Genomic DNA, 22,445 nt, shown 5'->3' with positions numbered 1-22,445 from the left:
AGAAAAACAATAAACAACACAAAACCCCGCCTAGCTCAAAATTGTCTTTAAGTAGATTACCATCAATGGATTTTTGCTTCCATTGCCAATTGATTTGTCTGCCTGGATGTACTTAGCTGCTTCTATTTCAATTATGCAATGTTTCTGCAACTACATAACTCTTTGGGCTTCATTTCAAAAACTTAAAAATACTCTTTCCTGAGCCAGGATACCCATTTTCCGTACTTCATGGGCAAGTTCAGTGTTGTGGTTTAACCCCAGCTGGCCACAAAGCACCACCCAGCTCAGAATCAGAAGAGTAAAAGTGGGAAAACTCATGGGTTGAGATAAAGACAGTTTAATAGGTAAAGCAAAAGCCACGCACACAAGCAAAGCAAGACAAGGAATTCATTCCCCACTTGCCATTGGCAGGCAGATGTTCAGCCGTCCCCAGGAAAGCAGGGCTTTATCACATGTGACGGTTACTTAAGACAAACACCATTACTCCAAATGTCCCCCTCTTCCTGCTTCTTCCCCCAGCTTTATTTATATGCTGAGCATGACATCATATGGTATGGGATATCCCTTTAGTGAGTCGGGGTCAGCTGTCCCAGCTGTGTCTGCTTCCAACTTCTTGTGCACCCCCAGCCTACTTGGTGGTGAGGTGGTGTGAGGGGCAGAAAAGGCCTTGACTTAGTGTAGACACAACAGCTACCTAGCAACAACTAAAATCATCAGTATATTATCAATATTATTCTCATACTAAATCCAAAACACAGCACTATACCAGGTACTAGAAAGAAAATTAACTCTTATCTCACCCAAAACCAGCACAGTGGGTGATACAGGTCAAATTTCAAGAGACCGATTTGTTTTCTGTTAAGACGACTGTTAAGGTTTACCATTGGCATAGGTGGAGCTCAAGGCCTGCAAGAGTTCCTGGAGACATAGTGAGAGCAAACTTGTGATCTGATTAGAGCATCTGACCCTGGCCTGCTTGCTTCATCAGTGCTCCTGCTTAATTGTCTGATGGTTCATCTGAACGGACTAGCGAGCAACTGGAAAGTAGCAGCTGTTGAGTTAGTTTCTCCCTCCCTTCTGCCAGCTTGTCCTCTAGGATGGTAACCCCTTGACCTGGGTCAACAACACAAATGTCTTATTTGTTCTTTGGGTCAGGGCAGCCAAACTGACATCTCTGGATTAGATCTAGCTTGAAACATTTCCATCCAGCTGGTCATCTTTGCTCATGAAGTGATCACCACAGCTGCGGCAGCACATGAAGCACCTAGGTGGAACTGTGAGCTTTAGGTATGGGAACTAGTGTGCCTATGTAGCTTGCATATATGGCCCCCTTAACCATCAAGTCCATTGGGATGCTGTAAGACAACATTAAACCAGTTACAATATTAGGCTTGGGGTTTCATATGTTTGTAGTTTTTTCTTCTGTTGAGATCATGCTTCTCTGATGGTTACAGATCTGCCCCAAAGTGCCTACTTTCCCTGCCCTCAGTTCCTTCTGCTTTTAATGGTTGAGCAGTATTAAATAGTAAAGACTTGATTTTAAAATTGTAAGCTTGAATACTTCATCTGCATTTTCTTTGTCCTAAGACAAATTATTTATGTTAGATTATAAAAGTGGTCCCTGAAGAATTCCTGCTAAGAAATCTCAAGGCTCATCTTAAGTGTTAATATGTATACTGAGATTTTTATCCTTTCCACTTATCTGAAGCAGGTGTAGTTCAGTACAATATTTTTACAAGAATAAATATTGCCTTAATCGTGGTTTAACACAAGGTTCAAGTGGGAAAATAAGTAATGGTTCTTTTGTTATATCATGTAGCTGAACTATTTATTTGGTGTGAGGTTAGGGGAAAAAAATCCAAAATTTTTTGGAGCTTACTATAAAGTAATTTGCTTCCTCTTAAAGAACTTGTTGATCATTTTCCTTCTTTAATGCACCTCTTGGGATAAACTGCTAATTCTAAGAATATGTCAGTTCCGCCATTTCCCACTAATATATTTTTTTCTTTCTTTGGCTTGGTTTGCTTTTTCCCTGAGCCACTTTAAATACTCTGAGGAATGCTCAGCATGGATGAAAATAAATGCAAGTAGGTATTTGAGTTGCTGTATCTAAATAGCTGCTGTATTTCAAGGCTAGTGGAAGAGGGCTTTGAACTTATGTTCTACACTGGAAGAGTACAGGGGCCTCAGCCCTTAGCTAATGTCGCAGGTAGGGTAACTGCTTTTTCTTGGATCTGGCTCCTTTCTGCTGGGCAAGTGGTCTGTTTTGAATTTAGGAAAGAAAATGTAACATAAGGATGTAAAAATCTTCTGATAGAAACTAGGGGAGTCCCACATGTGTAGGAAACCAGAGTTGTTGACTGTTCATGTATGGGAAACCAGAGTTATGGACTGTTTAGTCAGTATTGCTGTTTCCATCTTCATGATCAAACCTTGATGGTAATTTGGTTTCATATTTAGGATTGCTCTTTCAGAAATCCACAAAAAGTGATATGATGCCCACAAGTGGCATGAGTGTGTTGACTGGCCATGCACAGCCTCCTAGGGGATGTTTTTCCTTAAACTAGGTATGCTCTAGTGTAATCTGTCTTCTGTGCTTGAGTGATGGGTGGCCCAATCTTAGCCCTAGGACACAACCTAGGCTTGAATGGCCAACACAGGTGAGGCTGGTAAACTTGCACTGGAGAGGAGAAGGAATATCACTCAGTATACACTTGCTAATGATTTGGTATGTTCAAGTGACTTACTCTTTTGTCCTCTTTCTGCTTTAATAGAATTAAAATTTTAAAATTAAAGCCACATTTGAAGACCATCTCTGTTTTTACCCACAAAATGTTTCCAGCTTGTTCTCACATTGGATATAGATTCTGTTGAGTTGACATTGTAATGTTAAAATATTTTTAACATCAGTAGTGATGATTAGAAGCTCAATAATTAGAGGGGAGAAGATAATAGTCAAACTGTAAAACAAGTCATTGGGGTAACACTTCAACACCTGCTATTTGTGTGTGTTGGGGGATATTTGTTTAATGTACCTTCAGCAAAGAGCTGGGATACTTCCAGCTCAAATTCCCTGAAACTTGTGGGGCAATCAATAAACACTGCTTTTTAACAGGGAAAGATCTAAACTTTTTTCATTGTTCATATAGGTAGTGCAGAGAACCAGAAGATCCAAATTCTTCTCAATTGTTTCATTTGTTCTTTTTATATTTGCCTAAACATTATCACATGATGTGATGGTTATGCTGACACTTTATATGAGGACTGCTTCTGCTCCAATCTGCTGTCCCTGCACCTCTCAGAGTTAAACCGTTATATGTGGGTTTATATACATATATATACACCATATATATATAACTGTGCACTTCGTGCCCTGGGATTAGCAGACCAAATTTAAGACAAATTGTATTGTAATGCATATTACTCTGATGACAGTTGATCACCCCTTTGTGCTTACACGACTTTCATGGCCAAGTCATCTCCTCTTGATTCCTGTGGTAGGTGGATCCATCATACCAGATCTTTGTTCTTTTTTTTTTTTTTTACATAAGGTAATTACTATGCTGCTGATAGCCCACATCAATTGTTTTCACATTCATTTGGTGCTGTATGTGGTGGATGTGAAATACCATTCCAGTAGAGCTTTCCCTTTTGATGCAACTTGAACTGATGCCTGTTGGTTAAGGTTTCTGTAAATTACTAAAGGTTGTTGCAGAGGGCTGGAGTGTACTGTGGTGAGGGTAGCAGGGGGTGGTTTTTTCTTTTCTGTTTTTTAAAGAAGTGATGCATTATTCTGTTGAAGTGGTCGGCCACCTGCTGAAGTTGAGGAACTCAACTTGATCATGCAAACAGATAAATGCATGAGTAGCTTTTATTTTTATCCATTTATTTTTTTTCTTGCACGTGTGCATATTTTTACAGTCAGTACTGTGGCCGGTAGACTAGGTCCTTGTACCTCTCACTGCTGGCTGAGAAAGGCCAGGATGCTGTAGTAAAATGTAGGGGGTTATAAGCTACTTGTGACTTACATATAGCAACTACTTTTGAATTTCTGTGTCAATATATATACTTTATTTTCCTCATTGAAATAACTTAATATTTCACTGTTCTAAGATATGCATAGTTTGCAAGGGAAACTCCTACCTCTAGAGGAAAAGTGTTACAAGCATTTTTTCCTGCAATCTTTCACTTACTATAACTTTGGGGAGGAGCTTCTTTAAGTTGGCAGTGTCTAAACAGGAACTGAGACAGGAGTCAAAAGATGAGTGAAGAGTTAACCTTTACCTTGAAGCCAAGAGGGACCAGTCACAGGGAGAAGAGCTTATTTATTGTGTCAATAAGCATGTGTAGCAAGTGTCTGGTGTCTTTCAGTCTTAGTCCACAATAGCAAGTATTATAGGCATGCTGCTATTATTTTATAGCTATTAATGAGGAGGATTAACAGATTTATCTGACTGTTTTGTTTTATATTTCAAAACCTCAGTCATCAAGAAATAGCAGTTTTAAAGATCTAGATAGTACTCAGCTTATGTGTAGAGTGAGATGGCATGGGAAGTTTCTTGCCTTGCTCTGGGCAGATGTCAAGTGTAGCATCACCTGTTTTCTCTTCTCTTGGTCTCCAGTTTCCCAAGGCAGGGCTGGGGCTGTGATCCCTCCCAAATCCCTGGGAGAAGTGGGGAAGGATGTGTAAGCCCTCCCACATGTAATAGCAGAAAACCTAACAAAGCCAGAATTGCGCTCCACTCTCCTGTCCAACTAGGAGTTCAGCACATGGGAGGTGGTGGGGAGAGGAACCTGTGTGCTGGGGTAATTGATGATGTCTCCAAAGCCCCGGATGGGTGTTAGGCTTGTCTCCTTTTTTTTTTTTCTCCTTATTTTAATAAAGGTAAGGAACTCACAGGTGTGTTGATGCTTAATTTGCTAATGTTTGGAGGCTGCTACAGAAATGCAAATTTGTATTTAGTTACTAATCAAATCTTGCTCTGCTCTTAGGCATGTAAACTAATGAAGTACCAACAAATGTGATGGTGGGTGAAAAAACTGATAGTGCAGTGTGAATTCCCTGAGTTCATGCTTCCTATTTCTTCTGCTTCCACTGTGTCAGGTGTTTAGAAGTGTCAGTCTGACCAAGGACCAGGTACAGAGCTTATCTGAGACACAAGCCTGATGCTAAGGAGGAAAGCACAGTGATTTGGAATATGGGGACCTATAACTACTGTTCATAACCTTTGTCACAAGTGGAACGGATTATAAAATGACAAATACTGATTCTCTGCCAATCAGCATATGCTCAATTCAATATTGTACAAAGCACACCAGTTAGATTTAATACAAATGTTCCCTCAGAAAGATCACCTTGATTTAATTTTTTTTCAGATTCATAAAGTAGAAATGGTCTGAGGTTCTCTGTTCTTTAAAGACTAAGTGCTATATTTCTAGCTCTTGGCAGACGTTGTCCACAAGTACTTCATGTTCCATTGGGCTTATGCCAAATTTAATGTACTGTGTGTACTGAAAGCATCAAAACCAGACTTACTTTAATTTTAGATTTTACAGCTACCATTATTGATTTTTCTTAGAGCTGTTCCATCCAATCTGCTATCACTTTAATTTCTTTTTCCCTGCAGGCATTTGGGGAAGGATCTTGACAGTCTTTATTTGTGTGGCTAGGGACTGTTTATATGAGTGAGAGCTGTAGATCAGACATCTCTGCAGTGGCCAAACTCTCCGTTTATAGAAGCTAAATCAGCACACTGCTTTATTTGTGAACTTCTGTCTTTAATACTGACTGGTATGCTGTGACTAAGGATAGTGTTATAAACAGAGTCCATCAACTGTCTTTCAAGAAACTTAAATTTTATAAAAACCTGAGACAGGAAAGGATTGTTACAATCAGCTAAACATACCAAAACCTGTTAACTTTCATTTTGCAGTGCTTGTATGCTGTATAAACAGAAGTCTGCCCATAAGACCTTGGACTCTGAAGAGATTAAAAAAAGGGAAGAGGTAGGGGAGAGAAACAGAGCACAAGTGGGAGTTACAGTAGGTAGACAAAGAGAGGAAGGAAATAACAGAGGGAAAGAATAGGGTACAGTGCAAAACAGCCAACCAGCATGGGCTGGACCATTCATAATGCTACAGTCATCAGGTCTGCTGATCCCTGCCTGACAGCTGTATCTGCTGGCCTCATATTTTGGCTGTTCATCTTTATTTTCAACCCTCAGGGCCAAGTAGCTGTGCATAACCGTGGCTTCTGGCCGGGTGGCTCATAACCCACAGAGTGGCACAGGATTCCCTTCCATTGTGCTGATGTGAAAGAGCATGGCACTGGGTGGAGCCTGGGTTTTCCCCCTCTGTCTCCTTTACTCCTCGTGCTGAGCCTCCTTTTATTAAGTGACAGTCTGTTTTGTTTTCTGCTTTGCAACTTTACCTTCTGCTAGTGTCACTAAAGTTGCTCAGCTCTTCGAAGACGTGCATCGAAATGGGGAAGAGAGGTGTCTCTTGATACAGAGAGACTTAAAATCCCAAGGAGTCCTATGCTCCCTATTACTAGTTGTTATTGTAATTGAAGTATGTGGGAATTCCTAGTTAGTCTCCATTTTAAGCTTAACCATGGCACTCAGTTGTTTTTGTTAGGCCTGACTCTTACACTGAAGGGTTGAGTGTGGTTTTAAGTCTAACTTCAGTTGTCCAGTCCTCAGCTGTAGTTTATATTTCAGACTTTACTCCATCTTAAGGATGGTGATTAGTCTTTGGAAGCATTACTTAAGCTTTGACAGTCTTCAGATACTATCCCACAGTCTTCAGAGACTGTATTTTCTGTACTCCACCTGTCTTCTCATTGCAACTTAGCACACGTGCTGGAACCTCTGTTGGGGCCTGTTCAATTTCTGCAGTTTACCTTTACCAAGCAGTGCTAGAAGATGCTTTCCCAGCATGCAACCAGATGATCAGTTTGGAAAAATTACTGGTAGAAGAGTTTTTGCAACTGGACCCTGAGGTGTGTTAATGTTATACCCCAAGTTTTATTGTAGCAACTGGTTATGGAAGTAACGTGCATTAATGTTAGCAGACAAACTGTGCCTCATTTTTGCCTCCCAAAAGTGTTTGGATAATTTTTATCTTGGTGTCATTTCTCATAAGAATTGGTGCTACATCATGCTGCAGAACTGAGTAGACTAATGATGCTTAGCTGCTTGTTGTCTCTCGAGTTGTCCCAAGTCCTAGACCCCCAAGCATAGCAAAAACTGTAATAGAAAATTGTCCAGTGGAGAAATGTACAGGAAATGACTAAACCTGATGAAGACATAATAAAAGGTTGTTGCAAGTGTGCTTTTGTAACAGACAGAATTTGAAATTTTTTGTTTATTGCTGTTACTGTGCTTGTTTTCAAGCTTAGTTTTCAAACTTCCTTCATATAAGCTTAGTATTAACTCAATATGCATGCTAATAAGATTATTGGTGTACTAAGCTGTCTTTTGCTGATGAGTGTACCTTTTCTTACCTAAAGGAACAAAATAAGTTGAATAGAAGAGCGAATATAAAGAAAACAAAATTAGCTCCAAATTTAAGAATAGGAGTCGTTAAGTTCTGTTGTCTTTCAAGATTAAGCACAGCTTTTAAGTACTGCTCAGGAACAGACTGTTTCCTGCCATCACACTATTAATTAGTCCATGCATTTAAAAATATGTAATTTTGCTCTTTTTCTGGAAACGAACACAAAGTCCGCTATATGAAAGATGGTCCCAGCTCTCTGTTCCTGTCCTGTGTTCAATTGCATGTGTGGAAAATAGTAGATGCAATTGAGGAATAGATTGGAGTGTGAATCTGTGGACACCATAGCTGTGCAAAAACCTTAAGTCATCTAAATGCAGGGCAGCAGGCAGGACCGCTGCTTTTGCAGGCAGTAGTATTGTATGCTGCCTTAAAATTTTTTAACCACAGAATGTGTTCTTGCTATATGTTAGTAGGAACAAAATGCAGGCATTCCTGCAGGTCGTGAGAATGGGTGATAAATTATAGTTCTGTGATGCAGTGCTTCTGTCTTTGCATGCAAAACTCATGCCTCTGCACTAGTGGCCAGGTTTGTGAATGAATAGAAGAATTTATTTTGGAAGGGAACTCCGGAGGTCGTCTGGTCCAGCTCCCCCTACTCAATGTAGTTTGAAGTTAAAGCCAGCTCTTTCATCCCTTTGTTTTGCATGGTCTTGAATAGCATACAGCCAGGGTGTCTGCTGCTTACTTGTCTAATGCTTACCTGCAACTGTCAGTCTTCTGTAAATGTAAAACTTAAACTTATCCAGTATAGTTCCAGAACATGTTCTAAAGTTTCAGTAAATCTTGAGCATGCTGAGTAACGAATTCCTTGAATAAGTTTGAACAACTGAGTGTTTGAGTTGCTCTGCACTAGGAATACTGATTGGACACAAGAGTATGTGCTGTGTTCAAAGATGTGTAATCCATGCTATTCTCAAAATGCATTTATTCTGGTAGACACTGAGCCAACAGTGATGAAGCTCTAAGAAATGATGCTTTACAGTGGCTGTGAGCAACAGGTAGACTTCCCACCTCTGCCTCTCCCAGCTGACAGTTCTCAATTGATGTTAGCTGTTTGGTGCTAATGTGGATGGGGCTTAACCATATGGTCTCACTCTCACTTTCTCTCACAGTGTTGAAAAATGTTGTCCTGTCTGCACTAGCAGCTAACTGATCTGAACCCATTGTTGACAGCCACCATCATCAACAGGTCATTTTCCCTCTGCGAGTGTGGCTTTTGATTATGTATCGTAAATCCAAGTGGAAGTGCGGTTACAATCTCATGGTTCTTGGACACGGTGAGTTTACTTCTACACAATTGCTGTAAGAGAACAAACTTTTCTACTTGCATCTGAACTTCTCTATATGGAAAATTTGAAGAGAAAATTCTGTAACTACTTACAGAATTCCCTCAAAATAGACCTTTAATTGACCTCTAAGATTTTGATTGAGATTAGTTGCAAGAAGTACGAGCGTAGAACAATACAAACTATTAGTATTGTCTTGCTGTTACTGTCTGTAACAGTATTTGTTCTCTAAACACTGGGGGTTTTTTTGAAGTGGAGAAAGAATGCTTTAAGTTGTTCGTTGGACAGCATCTCTCTATAGCAACTACCCCCTGCTTTTATAAAACAGCGGATCATTGTATTGGGGAGATGGCTGCTAAGCTATACCAAATTGTACTTTCACGTGCCCTAATGTTGGATTTCTTCTGAAGGTTGTTTCCAGAAGCTCTGACCTGTTATAATATTTACTGGCTGTTGAGAGCGATGCCTTCTCCCTCTTGTCTCCCTGACCTGTGCACACACATAACCCCTGCCCCAGACCAGAGTTGTGCAGCAGTGCACCCTTCTTTGCTCCAGACCTGCTGACTAGAGTTTGTCTATGAGCTGACTTTTCTCACTAACCCAAGAGAAATAAATTTAATAACAGGTGTTTTCTAAGAGGTTCAGTGAGCTGTGTCTAAGTTTTGTCATTAGGCTGACTATATACCCTTCTGATGTGGTAGGCTTAAAATGCTTGCATGGCTTTGTCTGTGATTGTATCTCCGGCTTGCTCTTTTTCCTTAGCCCTCTGGTTTCAGGATAACAGCTGCTGCCTCTTCTCGCTGTTGCTTGCACCAAAGTAATAATGTGGCGTTGTGAGAACATCAACTTTTCCTTGCTTGAACCAGTTTTCATACCAAGCTAATGCTAGTGAAATTGAGAGTACAACCTCAAGTACAATGGGTGTGACTAATAGTGAGATGACTTTTGGCATGTAACTTTGAAAATGTTTACAGTTTTATTTTGCATCTTGGGGGATTGGAGCAAATAGGCGTGAGATGCTAATCATAATAATGTTTTTCATGATCAAAGATATCGGTACTTCAATGGCTGCTATTTTTGTTTAAACTGCCAAAGTCCTAAAACTGGCTATGAGCAGTCAGTATTGGTGATTAACAGCCCCAAACATTTTAAGTATAGAAAATTCCACTTCATTATTTATTTCACATGAGTTTGCTGACTTGAATTCATGCTGCATATTTCTTTTCGTTTCTGATCAGCTGTATATTCCACTGTGCCTCTGGATTGTCTGTCAAGTTTCTATGATGAGCGAATTCTTATTTCAAAATTACTTAACTCTGCCAGTGTATTTCAAGGTGAAGCTCAACGGATAGTACAGTATGGTCTAGAGCTTTAGTAGTAGTGTAGCTGTTAGAGCTTTGTTGCAGCAAACCAAGGGTCTCATTTGTTCAGAATTTTCTACCTAATGAAATATGGTGGGTCAGAAACAACTTTCCATGTTCAGGTACTTGTGTATGAGCCCAAATATTTGCAACAAACTCTGAGTAAGAGTGTTGTTCCTTAAGAGTTGTGGAACACAGTTGAAGCTGGTGGTTTGAGAAGCTGGAAGGTACCTCGCATTTGAGTGCTTCGTCTCTTCAGACAACCGGTACACAACTTAAATACTATAACTGACATTAAGCATTTCTCTGACGGCACTGTAATTATTCTGAATGTCTGGGGCTTATCCAGAATCAGAGTGGTGAATAAAATTACACGTCCAGCCCAGATCTACCTCTAGTACAGTCTTGCTTAGGTAGGCTGATAGCAATCTTGCTTACACTGGTTAATTCATTGACTTCAATGCAGTTGGATCCTTACTTGCACCTGCATAATTGGGCTCAGGTATCAATTTTGGCGAGGTGACCTGGTAGATGAACAAAACCAGAATTTGGACTTCAGTTTCTTTTCCTTGCTAAGTATGCTTTTACTTTTTTTTTTTTGCACAGTATGGCTAGAAACAAAGTCCTGCTGCTCAATACAATTGATCATCTGTTAAACAGATGAGCGACAAATCTCAGATTTATTTTTGTGAAACATCGTGAAGGCTTAATATAATAAAAAGAGAGAGAGAACTCGATCTGTTGCTACATTACTGTGCCAGGAAATAATCCTTCCTCCCTGACCGGTTCCTTAGCTGTTCCAGCCATGGTATGATGTAGTTTTATTTTTTAACAATGCCTTTTAGATTATCCTTCTAACTAATGGTTTTGGCACCCTTTAAAAAGACACTTAAGGAAGAGCATCTTGTTGCAGTATTCCAATCTGGGCTAAACTTATAGGCTGCAAGTTTTTGGTGGATTTTTTTGGTTTTGTTTTTGTTTTAAATTTAGTTAGAGATTCTTCATTTGTGCCACAGTAAAAACCATCTTTGGAGCCTGTTCAGTTTGCAAGCAGTTATCCGAAAGGCTGGAGTTTTGTCAAAGGATGCAGTTTTCTGTACGCTGGAGCTGTTTCAGATTATTCTGTGTGTTTCTGGCTGGAAAGAAATTCCATGTTGCTTTTCTTATGATCTTTGATTTCAGTTGGCTGCCACTTCACTGGGAGTTTTGATTATAGTATTTCAGTGCACCTTCATGTTAGGTCTTCTGCTATCTTTGCTTAACTTTTGTATTCTAGACCTTTATTTTTGCAGGTAAAGACAAGTCTTGCTGCTTTAGTGTCTATAACTATAGCGGTATTGTTTTGGTGATGAGGATTACAGCCTTTCTTTTCCTTTTTATCCAATTTTTACATTTTAGGTAGATGTCTATATCAAAAGTTAAGGAATAAGCACCATGGTATAACTTTGGGAAACACAGATACTTAAATCTGTTGATAAAAAATTGTTAAGTAACACATGAGGATGTTAGGATGGAAATCATGTTTATTGTGATTGTATTAACCTTTTCATTTTGCTGAGTGAGGGAGGGTGATCAGAAAAGACAGATTTAGATATAAAAAGAATCCCGGAAAAGACAGATTTAGATATAAAAAGAATCCCAGTAATTCCTAAACTCACACCCCTCAGTGTCTCAATCCTGTTCTTAAAAGAAGGACCCAGGACAAGTAAAACACAGAGTTACTCCCACAGCTGGACTTTTCACAAATCCCAATCCAGCAAATAGGAGCATGCTTAGTTTAAATACCAGAAGTGGTAAAAAATAGCTCTCCATCGCAAAACTAGGAACGTGCAGTTATTCCCAGAAGTTGCACTTTGCTTCACAGGCACTGAGCTCTAACTCACAGTTCTTGTCAGGGGAGTTTCAGGACTGAAGCTTTGTGTCAACAGTTGTGCTCCTGCACTTTGACTATATGTTTGTATCCTTCTCTTAAGTAACTTTTTAAAAAAATTGTTATTTCTAATGTGAGATAGATACTCTAGCTTTGTTAGACTTTAAATATGATGAAAATTACATCGCTGCATATCTAATGTTACTGATACAAGTTCTTTCCCACAATGTTATTAAACTATACTTCAATATAAAAAGCTGAGGTTTTAAAGTGAATACTTTGTTTAGAGTATAGATTTTTTTGTATTTGCCTGTTTTTATTGTTTGGGTTTTTTTTAAATTTTCTCCAATTAAAAATGAAGTGCCTCCCTTCTAACAAGGATAAAAACCTCAGCTTAGAAGTGGTTACTAAAAGAAAGATGCTTCACCTCCAGAAACTAATAAAATTATTGGAGCTGATACACTCCTCATTATGTTGATTTGGTAATGTTCTATAGCATTGGTAGCTTTTCGGAGTTGTTTGGTGCTGCTGACCTTGCATCTTTTTGCCCTAGCAGTTATGTTTACAGACAAGGAATAAGTATTATAAAAGAGAGACTAGAGGAGGGAGAGCTTGTGACAGTGCTGTATTTATTTGTATAGTGCAGAGTTTATTTTGGGGACATGTAACTCATAGACTTCTATCAGTGAAATGCTGAAAGTTCAGAATGACTTCAGAGCTTTGAAGAGTTTAAGTACAACAGTGGCTGCGAAGATGGTGTTGAAGTTGCTGAAGTGAGACTGAGCATGCTTGAAAACTTGTTTTTGAAATTCTAAATAAAATGTCTGCCACTGAATTGCATTGAGGCAATACATGCTGCTAAGGCAGCAACTTGTCTATTAGCTGTCTCAGCTGATCAGCCAGAAAAACTCGTAGCCTTTGTCCCACTTGCCCAACACTTCATAAACTCATTCTGGTTGTTTAGTGTCAAATTGGCTACACTGACTTTGCCATACTGGTAGTTCTTTAGTTTATTCAGTATGTCTGTTGTATACTTAATTACTTGAATGGACTTCCTTAAATGTTTTCATTACTTTGAATTTGCACTGTCCAGGAGTCTGAATGTGGTCAGACATCTCTGCTGAGTCTGGGTAGTAACTTATTAACATGTGCCAACTTGGTTGCCTGTGGCTGTCTGTACCCTCTGCAGCTGTATGTCATTCTTCTGCTCCACAAACGGATGACATGAGACATCCTTGAGCAGGATGGTAACTAATGACAAGCAGCAAATTGAATGTGAGCAGGTCTTCTACAAACCTTTATGGATGTGTGTGAATGAGGCACTGCTGTGCTCAGTATGAGCAGCTGTTAGTAATTTGAAGAAATGTTCATAAACAATGTCAGTCCTGAGAGGGCTGGTCTACCCCTAAAAACTTGCAAAGATTACTTCTGAAGAGCCAGTTTTCTTGGAATGAATCTCTGACTAAAAAAGGGCAAGTGAAACAGCTCCTCCATGCTAGATTATTACTGTTAACTTTGCTATACTGGAAAAACAAGCATTAAAGTTTCTGTGGTATGCAGAGGTGCACTTGAAGATACCCAAACATTAGTTTATTGGTAGCCTGTATGGGTATCTGGAGTGCACGCCACGGGTTAAAGTGGAGGCTTCTCTCAACCTTGTTCTCAAGATTCAGAAGGGAAGTCTGTATTATATTAACCAGTCACTTTGGTTAATAAATAAATGCATGCTGTAAGTCACGTGAAATTGATTTCAGAACTGTGTGAAGTACTGCTGTGTTCTGAATTGTGTGGTACTGTTCAAAAATTACTTAGTCGTGGTGCTGTTGAAACTGCAACTTTTTGTGGCTGTATACTGTTTTCGATATACTTGCCCAATGGTGTTTCCTATTTACTGATTGGAAAAATTTTTCTTTACGAGAAAATGAGTAATTCTTTGCTGCTTAAAGCTTGCCTCTCAATGCATACAGGTACAAAGTGCAATGCCAAGGTAATTGCTAGAAGTGAGTTTGCAGGTTTTAAGCTACTCTTGCATTTATCTTTGCATGTCAGAGAAATGCCTGAAATAGAAAGAGACTTAGATTTTTCTTTCATGTGTGTGCTAATTCACATCCAGCCCAATCTGTAACTGCTCAGCTACACTTGATTTTGAGGCTTCACCAGGTAACACTGAAATATGAGCTGGTGTCCACAGAGAACCAGAATTCTAGCCAGGATACAGTTTTAAGCATGTGTCTTTTCAGAAGAAATTATTGAGCTATTTTGCTTGAGAACACTATGTGGGAAACAAGTAAAACTTGCCTTGAGTGATGAGAAATACTCTGAATTTGTGTCCCTAAACTTCAGTGTTAGCTATCTTACCAATTTCTAGGCCAAATCTTGAACGTTTACATTCAGACAGAATTCAGAGTTTGGTGGATCAAGGAAGAACATTTTTTTTTTCTTCAGGAGTGCTTTCCTCACTGGTAGAATTACTAGGAGTTAAATTGCTGTCTTGCTAACGTAATTTCATCAGGGTTAGTGATGTGGCTTAACATCATTGAAAAAGCAAGGGCAGTCCATGAAACTGCCAGATGAACATTTTGATGCTCTCTAGCAAAGGGTGTACACTCTGACTATTGCGGGAAAAGTGCTCTGCCACAGTGATGGTCAGTATCCCTGTACTCTACCGATTTAAAATTACTTTTGTCTTCATATACTAGATTTTTCTCTGATTTTTTTCTGTCCTTGGTGATATACTCTGAGAGGACAAAAAGCAATAGAGATTCTGGAGAGCATAGTTATTTTGAAAAACAAACACGCCACTATCTTGGTACAAAAATACCTGTTGGTGTATCCTGTATCACCCACAAGCTTGAAAATATTTTTCCATCACAGTTCTACTGGTTGTAAATGAAGACTGTACTAACGCTTGAAAATATTTTTCCATCACAGTTCTACTGGTTGTAAATGAAGACTGTACTAACTTGAAGTTGCCATATTCAGCTAGATACTGTCTCTTATTTGAAGGTAACATTTTTCTGTATAGGTAGCAAATTGAAAACTTGAAACTAGTGACACCTTGAAAACTTCCAACTGTTGTTAAACATAACAATTTCCTTAGCTGTTAGTTAAAACTGGACCATATGGTCAGACCAAAGTCCCTTGGGTCGCTACAGAAGTAGTACAGCTCCATCTCCATGGCCGATGTATTCTATCCTTGGCTTTTTTTTTTTGGTGAGAATATATTTGACGCAGTAATGCCCAATATAATGACAAGAGCCAAGAGTACCTGTCAGCTCTCTCTTTGTGTCTGTAAACAAGAAACTGGATTCCTGTCTCAACCAGGGAGTAAAATTTAGGGACAGCATCCCTAGCATTGACTACATTTTGAAAGTAACCTTTTTGTTGTTAGGTGTTAGTGCCCACACAGAGATAAAAGTGCAACTGCCTGTTTATTTTTATAAGCAGCAAACCTCTTATCCAAATTGGATTAGAAGTGTAGGAAGTAAAGTATTGCTCCTCTCTAGATATGCTAAATCATGCATTGCCCATGGGACTGTGAAGGAAAGAAAAAGATATAATCAAATTGCATGGGATTTTTTTCTCTGAGCAGTAACAAACTGGGAACAGGTAGGTGATCTAACAGGAGGAGGTGGAGGAGATACTTGAACTTTGTCCTGTTTGAATTGCTGGCTGTAGGAGGTGATTAACAGGGAAACTTAAGTGTGCAACAAGTTAGTTTTGTGTTTATGTATAAATACAAGTTGTATTTGTGTAAAGCTGGTTCACCTTACTCATTAAGACACACCTTCTAACGTATCTGGAGATACTTCAGTATACCTCTTAGAAACCTATTGCGTATTTAAAGTAATCCTTGTTCTCTTGGGCTGTTGCATAAAGTAACATTTGTTCTGTCCCTGAGCTCATACAACACTATTTAAAATATTCCTAAAAAGATATGCTTGAATGTCAGAAATACAGGAAACTGAGGTGCCAAACCAGCCATATATGTATGGGGCTGTAATGTATCCTATCAGGCCACTATAAAAACCTGACATTTGGCTTGCAAAGAGTACACAGACCTCTGACGACTATCCAGAGGTATGTAGGTTACATGCTTTTTTATGAAAATACTGGGGGTGATAAGTTTTGAAAGGGCCAGGTTTTGTAGCTTATATAAAGACTGTCCCAAGTTTGAAGTGAGGAGGAGCAATATAGCAAGATGGTACACTTATTAGCAGTGACTTAGAAAATGCTCAGATATGAACTACTGACTTGGGACATTTACATGCAGAGGTGAGGAGAGCAGTGTGGAGATTATCCAGCACTTTTTTTACTGGAATTGCAGATGAACTACAGTCAAAATGGTGAGTGTCAAGAGTGTAACAGCAGTGTGGTGAGGAATTGAGGATAAAGCAGAGGGAAACTATTTGATAAACTTGGCTTTTGTGCTTCACAACCTCTGGAAATGAAAAGGTACTTGCCTTATATCCATTTGTGTGATGTGGGAGTTGCATAGAAACTGTACTGAAAGCTTTTAAACTTTGTCCCTCTTAAGATTATTTTTTTTCCTAGAATGAGAGTGTGGGGAGCCAGCCAGTTATAGCTGAATTTCTATAACTGAATACCTTTTCTGTCCTTTTTTTTGCTAATCTGTGTGAAATGTTTTCCATCACTGAAAGTGAGGCGAAGATGTGATAATACTTCTAGCAACTGTCTGTCTTAAGTTTCTCTGAAGTCGTCCATGGTCAAATGATCTAACCTTGTGGGAATGGAAACTTTCAGGTAATGCAGGTTCAGCTAGTTCTGCTAGAAGGTACCTTAAAAGTTTTGCAAGCAGAAAAACTGCGTCTTGGAAATGAAGTCAAATCGGGCCTCCCCTTTTTTATTTAAGGGAAACCATAATACCTGAAGCTCAGTGAATCTGAGTTCTGCTGTTCAAAGAACACAGAACTATGGCTAAAATGTTCTTTGAGGAAGTGCTCGTGCATAGCCTAGGTTAATTGAACTTGCAGGTACGGTATTTGGCTTGCAGAGTTTTCAAGATCCAGAAATGTTCCTGGAGAACTTAAAAACCAACCAACCAAAAACAAAACAAAAAAAACCCCAACAAAATGAAAAAACCCACAAAGCAAAACACTTTCACAATAGCTGTTTCCAGTACCTGGGAAAATAGCTGTTTCCAGTACCTTTAGTGTCTTGGAAAGAAGCCTGGTGCAACTACATCTGTGTGTTTCTGACTTAGCAGATGGCTTAAATCAGTTTGACCTTTTGGGGAACAAATGTGCTTTCTTCAGAATGATGCCTTACCTATCATCCTTTCAGTCTTGGATTTTTTAGGAATCCAGCATGTCTGATGCTTCAGGCTGTTCTTTATCAGCCAGGTGAAGGACCGTCTGAAGAGCAGCTCAGTTCCTGAATGCTGTGATTAGAGTTCTGCAGTGTCAGTGCTGAACTGCTTATTGGGACACATTTCTCCTGTGAAGGTTGTTGTAAAACACAAGGTATTGCTGTGGGTCTCACCTTTCAAGTGTTTAATCAGCCCAAACAATCTTCGGTGTGGCTACAGCAAGCTCTTGGCAGTAATTTTTGCCAATTGTTTTATTTTAAACAAATGTTGAATCAAACAGTCGTAGGAAGGCTGTGAACACAAATGAAGCTCCAGACTGGTTCAAAAGACTGCTTGTCATCTGCAGTTCTCAGCATTCGGTATGGCTTTCCAGTTTCCTGAGAGGAATGCACGTCTTGGGCGGCCATTTCATACTTAAAGCTCCCAGTCTATTGCAGTAAAAGCTCAAGATCTGGGAAGTCAACTCCTGCTTTGAGCAGGATGTTGGACTAAATGACCTCCTGAATTATCCTGTGATTCTGTGAAGTCCCTTATGAAGAAAGGAGTTGACTCAGCCTCTTGGAAACACACAAGCACATAAAAGTTAGGAGTCCTGCTGTCCTGTAGGTATTTATTCCTGCCTGGAATTCTGTCAGCTCATAGTAAGGTTAATGATGAAATATGTTCTCAGTCCAAGGATTAGGAATCTTGCATGCACTTCTCTTAATGGGGTCTCTGCCATATAGGAAGTTGAAAGTACTCAGTTCTTATACTGCTAAAAGCCATGCGTACCTACTAAAGCAGAGATCAAACTGAAGACAGAGGGATAATTGTTTTTCAGTCTGCAGAATGGCATGTGCATTGATGGTAACATGCTCTCCTTGAGTAGAAGGGCTTCCCTGGTGTACCTGAAGAGCAGGCACACAAAGATCTAAGGGTGGAACAGGACTTCATAAGAAATGCTCATTTGGTTTGATGGCAAAGGATGACTTGTGTCACGGGAAATGCCTCTCTGCAGCGTGATGATTTGTTGCCTCTCTGTAACTAGGCTACTGCAGTTTCAGTGACGGATTGCTCCACAGTTGCCTAAGGATCACCATGGTTGTTGGATGACAGGCATTTCAGAGTTGGCAGATCCCTTTGAAAGAGAATTTGCTGTGCCTTAAGAACTTGAGATTCTACTTAGATCTTTTTTACTCCTGCAAATCTAATTAGCCTCTCCCATCCCTTCCAGAAGTGGTCAGTGTGGAAGAGTTCATAAAGCACCATCTACCCTTCATGTTGCAGCAACTTGAGATGCAGCAAAGTGTTCTCTGAAAGCTGTAGCTATAACAATGGACCTTTGTTCGCTCGGCCCTTACAAGAATTTTCTTACTTCTTGCCACAAGGCACCACACAGTAGTGCAGGGGATTAGGTCATTTCCTTCCCTCCTCCTCTTCCTGCAGATTATTTGATTAACATTTCTATTGTATACTCTAATTAGCATGTTCTTGGCTTCAGGCTGCTCCCCCTGCCCCCCGTAATCTCCTTAAAACACTGTAGTACGACTTTATAAACTGTATAACATGGGAACTCCTTGCAGAGAGATTACATGTGACATAACGCAATGAAAGATTAATGGGGCTGGCAAGTCAGTAATCTTCCCTCCTTTCTTATTCCCCCGTGCACCTGGGGTTAGACTTCTGGGAACTCCCTAACAGCACTCACACTTTCCAACACATTAAATATTTCTTTTTTTGGGTATCATTGGCTTTTATCAGAGTTCAGCCACTGACTTTGTGGAAAACAGAGTTAAGATGGTGTATAGCATGTGTTCAGCCTTCAGAATTGAGTGTACGTACATACTTTCCCTCGGGACCGTTACAGATCCTATTCCACGTTTTTGCTCTCTCTTCTCAGTGTTTCCTTCGGACTCCTTTCCTCTGTACCCTGTGTGTGGCAATTTCAAGTGCTTATCCTGTGTGGGGTTTTTCTTCCACTCCCTGCCTGTTTTGTTAAATAAAATTATCAACAGAGACATGTTTAAAATGTCCGCCTTGAAATTCAGTAGTAATACACCGATCAGGTTAAGTCCAGGTTGAAGAGTTTGCCACTCAGGTTTCTTGGCTGTCTGCACACTGGGGGACATAGCATTGCCCTATGCCCATATCTGCAAGGCTGTCTTTTTAACTGATATAGCTAGAAATTCATTCTTCTTCAAAGCTCATTTTGAATGTCATGTGAAATCACGTAATTATATCAAACTGTACAGCATCTGCTCGTGAGTCAGATAGAAGAACATGACGATACAGCCCTTTATTTCTTTAACAACTTCAGGGTAAGAACCTCCCCTGCAGTTAAGCATCACTTCATGAAATTAGCAGTGATATCTTGGGCTACCGATTTCATTGTGTCAGTCTGGCATGGTTGGCAGCATCTCTGCTCCAGGGAAAGTCAGATAGCTTGCCTAGCGACAGCATGCTTGAGGCATTTGCTTCTAGTCCTCAAGGCAGAGCATGGTTTTGTGTGGAGTAGAAATCATTAAACCCCCCTCTTAATGAAAGTGGGGGACAGTGTTGACACAAGAACAGGTGAGTAGAGCATGGCTATGAGGAAACACGGGCAGGGCAGCGAAGTGTTTGGAATTCTAAGGTGAGGTTCAGAGGTAACCACATAGCAGTGCAGCTAGGGGCAAAATAAACCCCCAAGCACCCTGCTTTTAGATGGGGCTTGATTAGCTATGAAAAGGGGATTGTGTGGTGCTTCTGATAGCAGAAGACTGTGCTTCAGAATACTGTGGGTCATTAATATGAAGGCAGGTGGGATGTAGAGATAAGAATTGTTATCTGTGGCAGGCTGGGTTGTACAGTGGAAGGCATATCCACGTGCAGTTGCTCACTCTGTTACTTCTTGTGTGCCTGCAGCATAAAGTAATCCACAGGCTTATTAACCTGGACTCTGACAGTGGCATCTGTAAAATGAGAAAATAAAGGAACTCTAGAAGCAAATTTGTCCTAAGTTCTGCTTTTCAAACTGAACACTTGTCATGGTTTAACCCCAGCGAGTAACCAAGCACCATGCGGCGGCTGCTTGCTCACTCCTCCCCACCCCACCCCCTGCCCCAGTGGGATGGGGAGGAGAATAGGGGAAAAAAACCTCATGGGTTGAGATACAGACAGTTTAATAGGATAACAAAGGAAGAGAATAATGATATATAAAACAAGTGATATACTGATGCATTGCTCACCACCTGTGGAAAAAACCCCTGATGCTCGGTCAGTTTCTGAGTAGCGATCCTGCCTCCTGGCTAGCTTCCCTGGTTATATCTGGAGCATGACATTATATGGTAGGGAATATCCCTTTGGCCAGTCTGGGTCAGCTGTCCTGGCTGTGCTCTCCCAGCTTCTTCTGCACCTGGCAGGGTGTGGGAAGCTGAAGTCCTTGACTTAGTGTAAACACTACAACTACCTAGCAACAACTGAAAACATCAGTGTTATCAATGTTATTCTCATACTAAATGCAAATGCAGCACTATATCAGCTACTAGAAGGAAAATTAACTCTATCCCAGCTGAAACCAGGACAACACTTTTGATAACAGTGCTACTCAAGTGTTATGGCTTGTGTGAGATAAGTAATGCAACCTGGAGGAGGTCATACTGAACTGTAACTTACCACTACAGTTAAATACCTGAATACAGAGCAGCTCCTGTACTGTTGTTGCCATATCTGTGTGTTAAGTGATACTAATACAGTCCTGATGGTGGTGGTTTTGTTAACAACAACATAAAAATCCCCAAACCCTTAGCCCTGATTAAAAAAAGTACTAAAGTTGCTGACCTTGTATAGGCCAGGACGAAGTATAAAATACTTGAAGGTGATGGGGGAGGTGGGATCGGGCAACTCTTCCACCACAGTGAGTGGTGCTATTTTCAGGTTCTGCTAGTTACCAGTGGAAAAGCTAGGTTCACGTGCCGGTGGAGTGAGGCCATCAATTTTTGGCAGGGAGGAAGGCTGAACTTTAATCACAAGATGTGGCTTGATGAGTCTCTAGCTCTGCTGAAGAGGTTCCTATCTCCTCACTTGCATTGGAATAGTGGGTTTACAGAATAAAGCCACAAACAGATTAGCAAAATGATTTGGGTTAAGATGGTTGGGGTTTGTGTGTTGTGTTTTGGGTTTTCCCTAAGCCCTTTACCAGCTTAGTAATCTGACAGCTGTGATAATGACCGTACCACCTGAGATCAGTATTCAGTAGCATGTCCTTTTTGGTGGCTAGAAGAGAGGGAACAGGGGGAGCACCTGCACATGGATGTTTCTCCAAACACTTCTCAGTGTTCAGCAGTTGTGGCTCAGTCACTTCTGTGGAGTGAAGTGGTAGCTTTGTGCTTAGTAATCTGTGACAGGAGAGAAAAATAAAAGTGTCTTTGGGCCTACGTACAGTTTTATCATCCAGAATATCTTATGGCAAGGTGTTCTGCAGTTGAGTTTTTTAGGTAGGTGACAAGTTCCTGTAACGGGACTTACTTGGGGAATGTTGGCTGTGGAGTACAGGTCGAGAGAGAAAACAGGTATGCATTCACCTTGTTCTCAGCAGTGAAGCCAACTTACGTGGAGTTGCAATTTATGCTGTGTTATGGCATTATGAACAAAACGCTTATTTGACAGTGCATGGCGTTGAGCGCTGCCGAGTAATGTGCCTACCCTTCCCTCCTTCGCTCCTACTGGTACAACTGCACAAGCATGCCATGAGCTGAACTGTGAAATGCTGAAAAACAACTGAGTGGGTAAACCAACTTTGGATGGACAGATCAGGGAAACCAGTCCATAAAGTCATGCTTGCAAAATCGAGGTGGCTAAGCCAAGGAAGGAGCAGCAGAAACCAGAGCCATAGTCACCTGTAGAACTTGGAGATGTCAGCCTGAATAAACATTGCTTGAGCCAGGGTAACAACTCACACCACCTTGGCCCACTACAACTGTGATGTAAAACTCGGTGTAAAGGTTAAGCTACTGCATCATCATGCTTGCAGTAGCCTCAAAACATTTGCATGATCAATTCTAAGAGGCAGTAACTTGGAAACT

General features: G+C 40.3%; 1 protein-coding gene across 3 annotated transcripts in view; it reads left to right on the top strand.

Moving 5' to 3' along the window:
• Positions 1 to 22,445, top strand: part of PELI1 (pellino E3 ubiquitin protein ligase 1) — a 47,105-nt gene that overhangs the window by 5,484 nt on the left and 19,176 nt on the right. The window contains exon 2 of one of the 3 annotated variants that reach the window (XM_075749675.1): positions 8,670 to 8,834. The exons of the other annotated variants lie outside the window; for them this stretch is intronic. Coding sequence (XP_075605790.1) covers positions 8,780 to 8,834 — 55 coding nt within the window. The 5' untranslated portion in view covers positions 8,670 to 8,779. The remainder of the gene's footprint in view (positions 1 to 8,669; positions 8,835 to 22,445) is intronic. 3 annotated transcript variants of the gene reach the window in all.

This window comes from Balearica regulorum, chromosome 3 (genome assembly GCF_011004875.1).
Source record: "Balearica regulorum gibbericeps isolate bBalReg1 chromosome 3, bBalReg1.pri, whole genome shotgun sequence".
Classification (NCBI taxonomy): Eukaryota; Metazoa; Chordata; class Aves; order Gruiformes; family Gruidae; genus Balearica; species Balearica regulorum.
The sequence above is the reverse complement of the archived record's forward strand: the minus strand, read 5'-3'. Positions and strand labels throughout refer to the sequence as shown.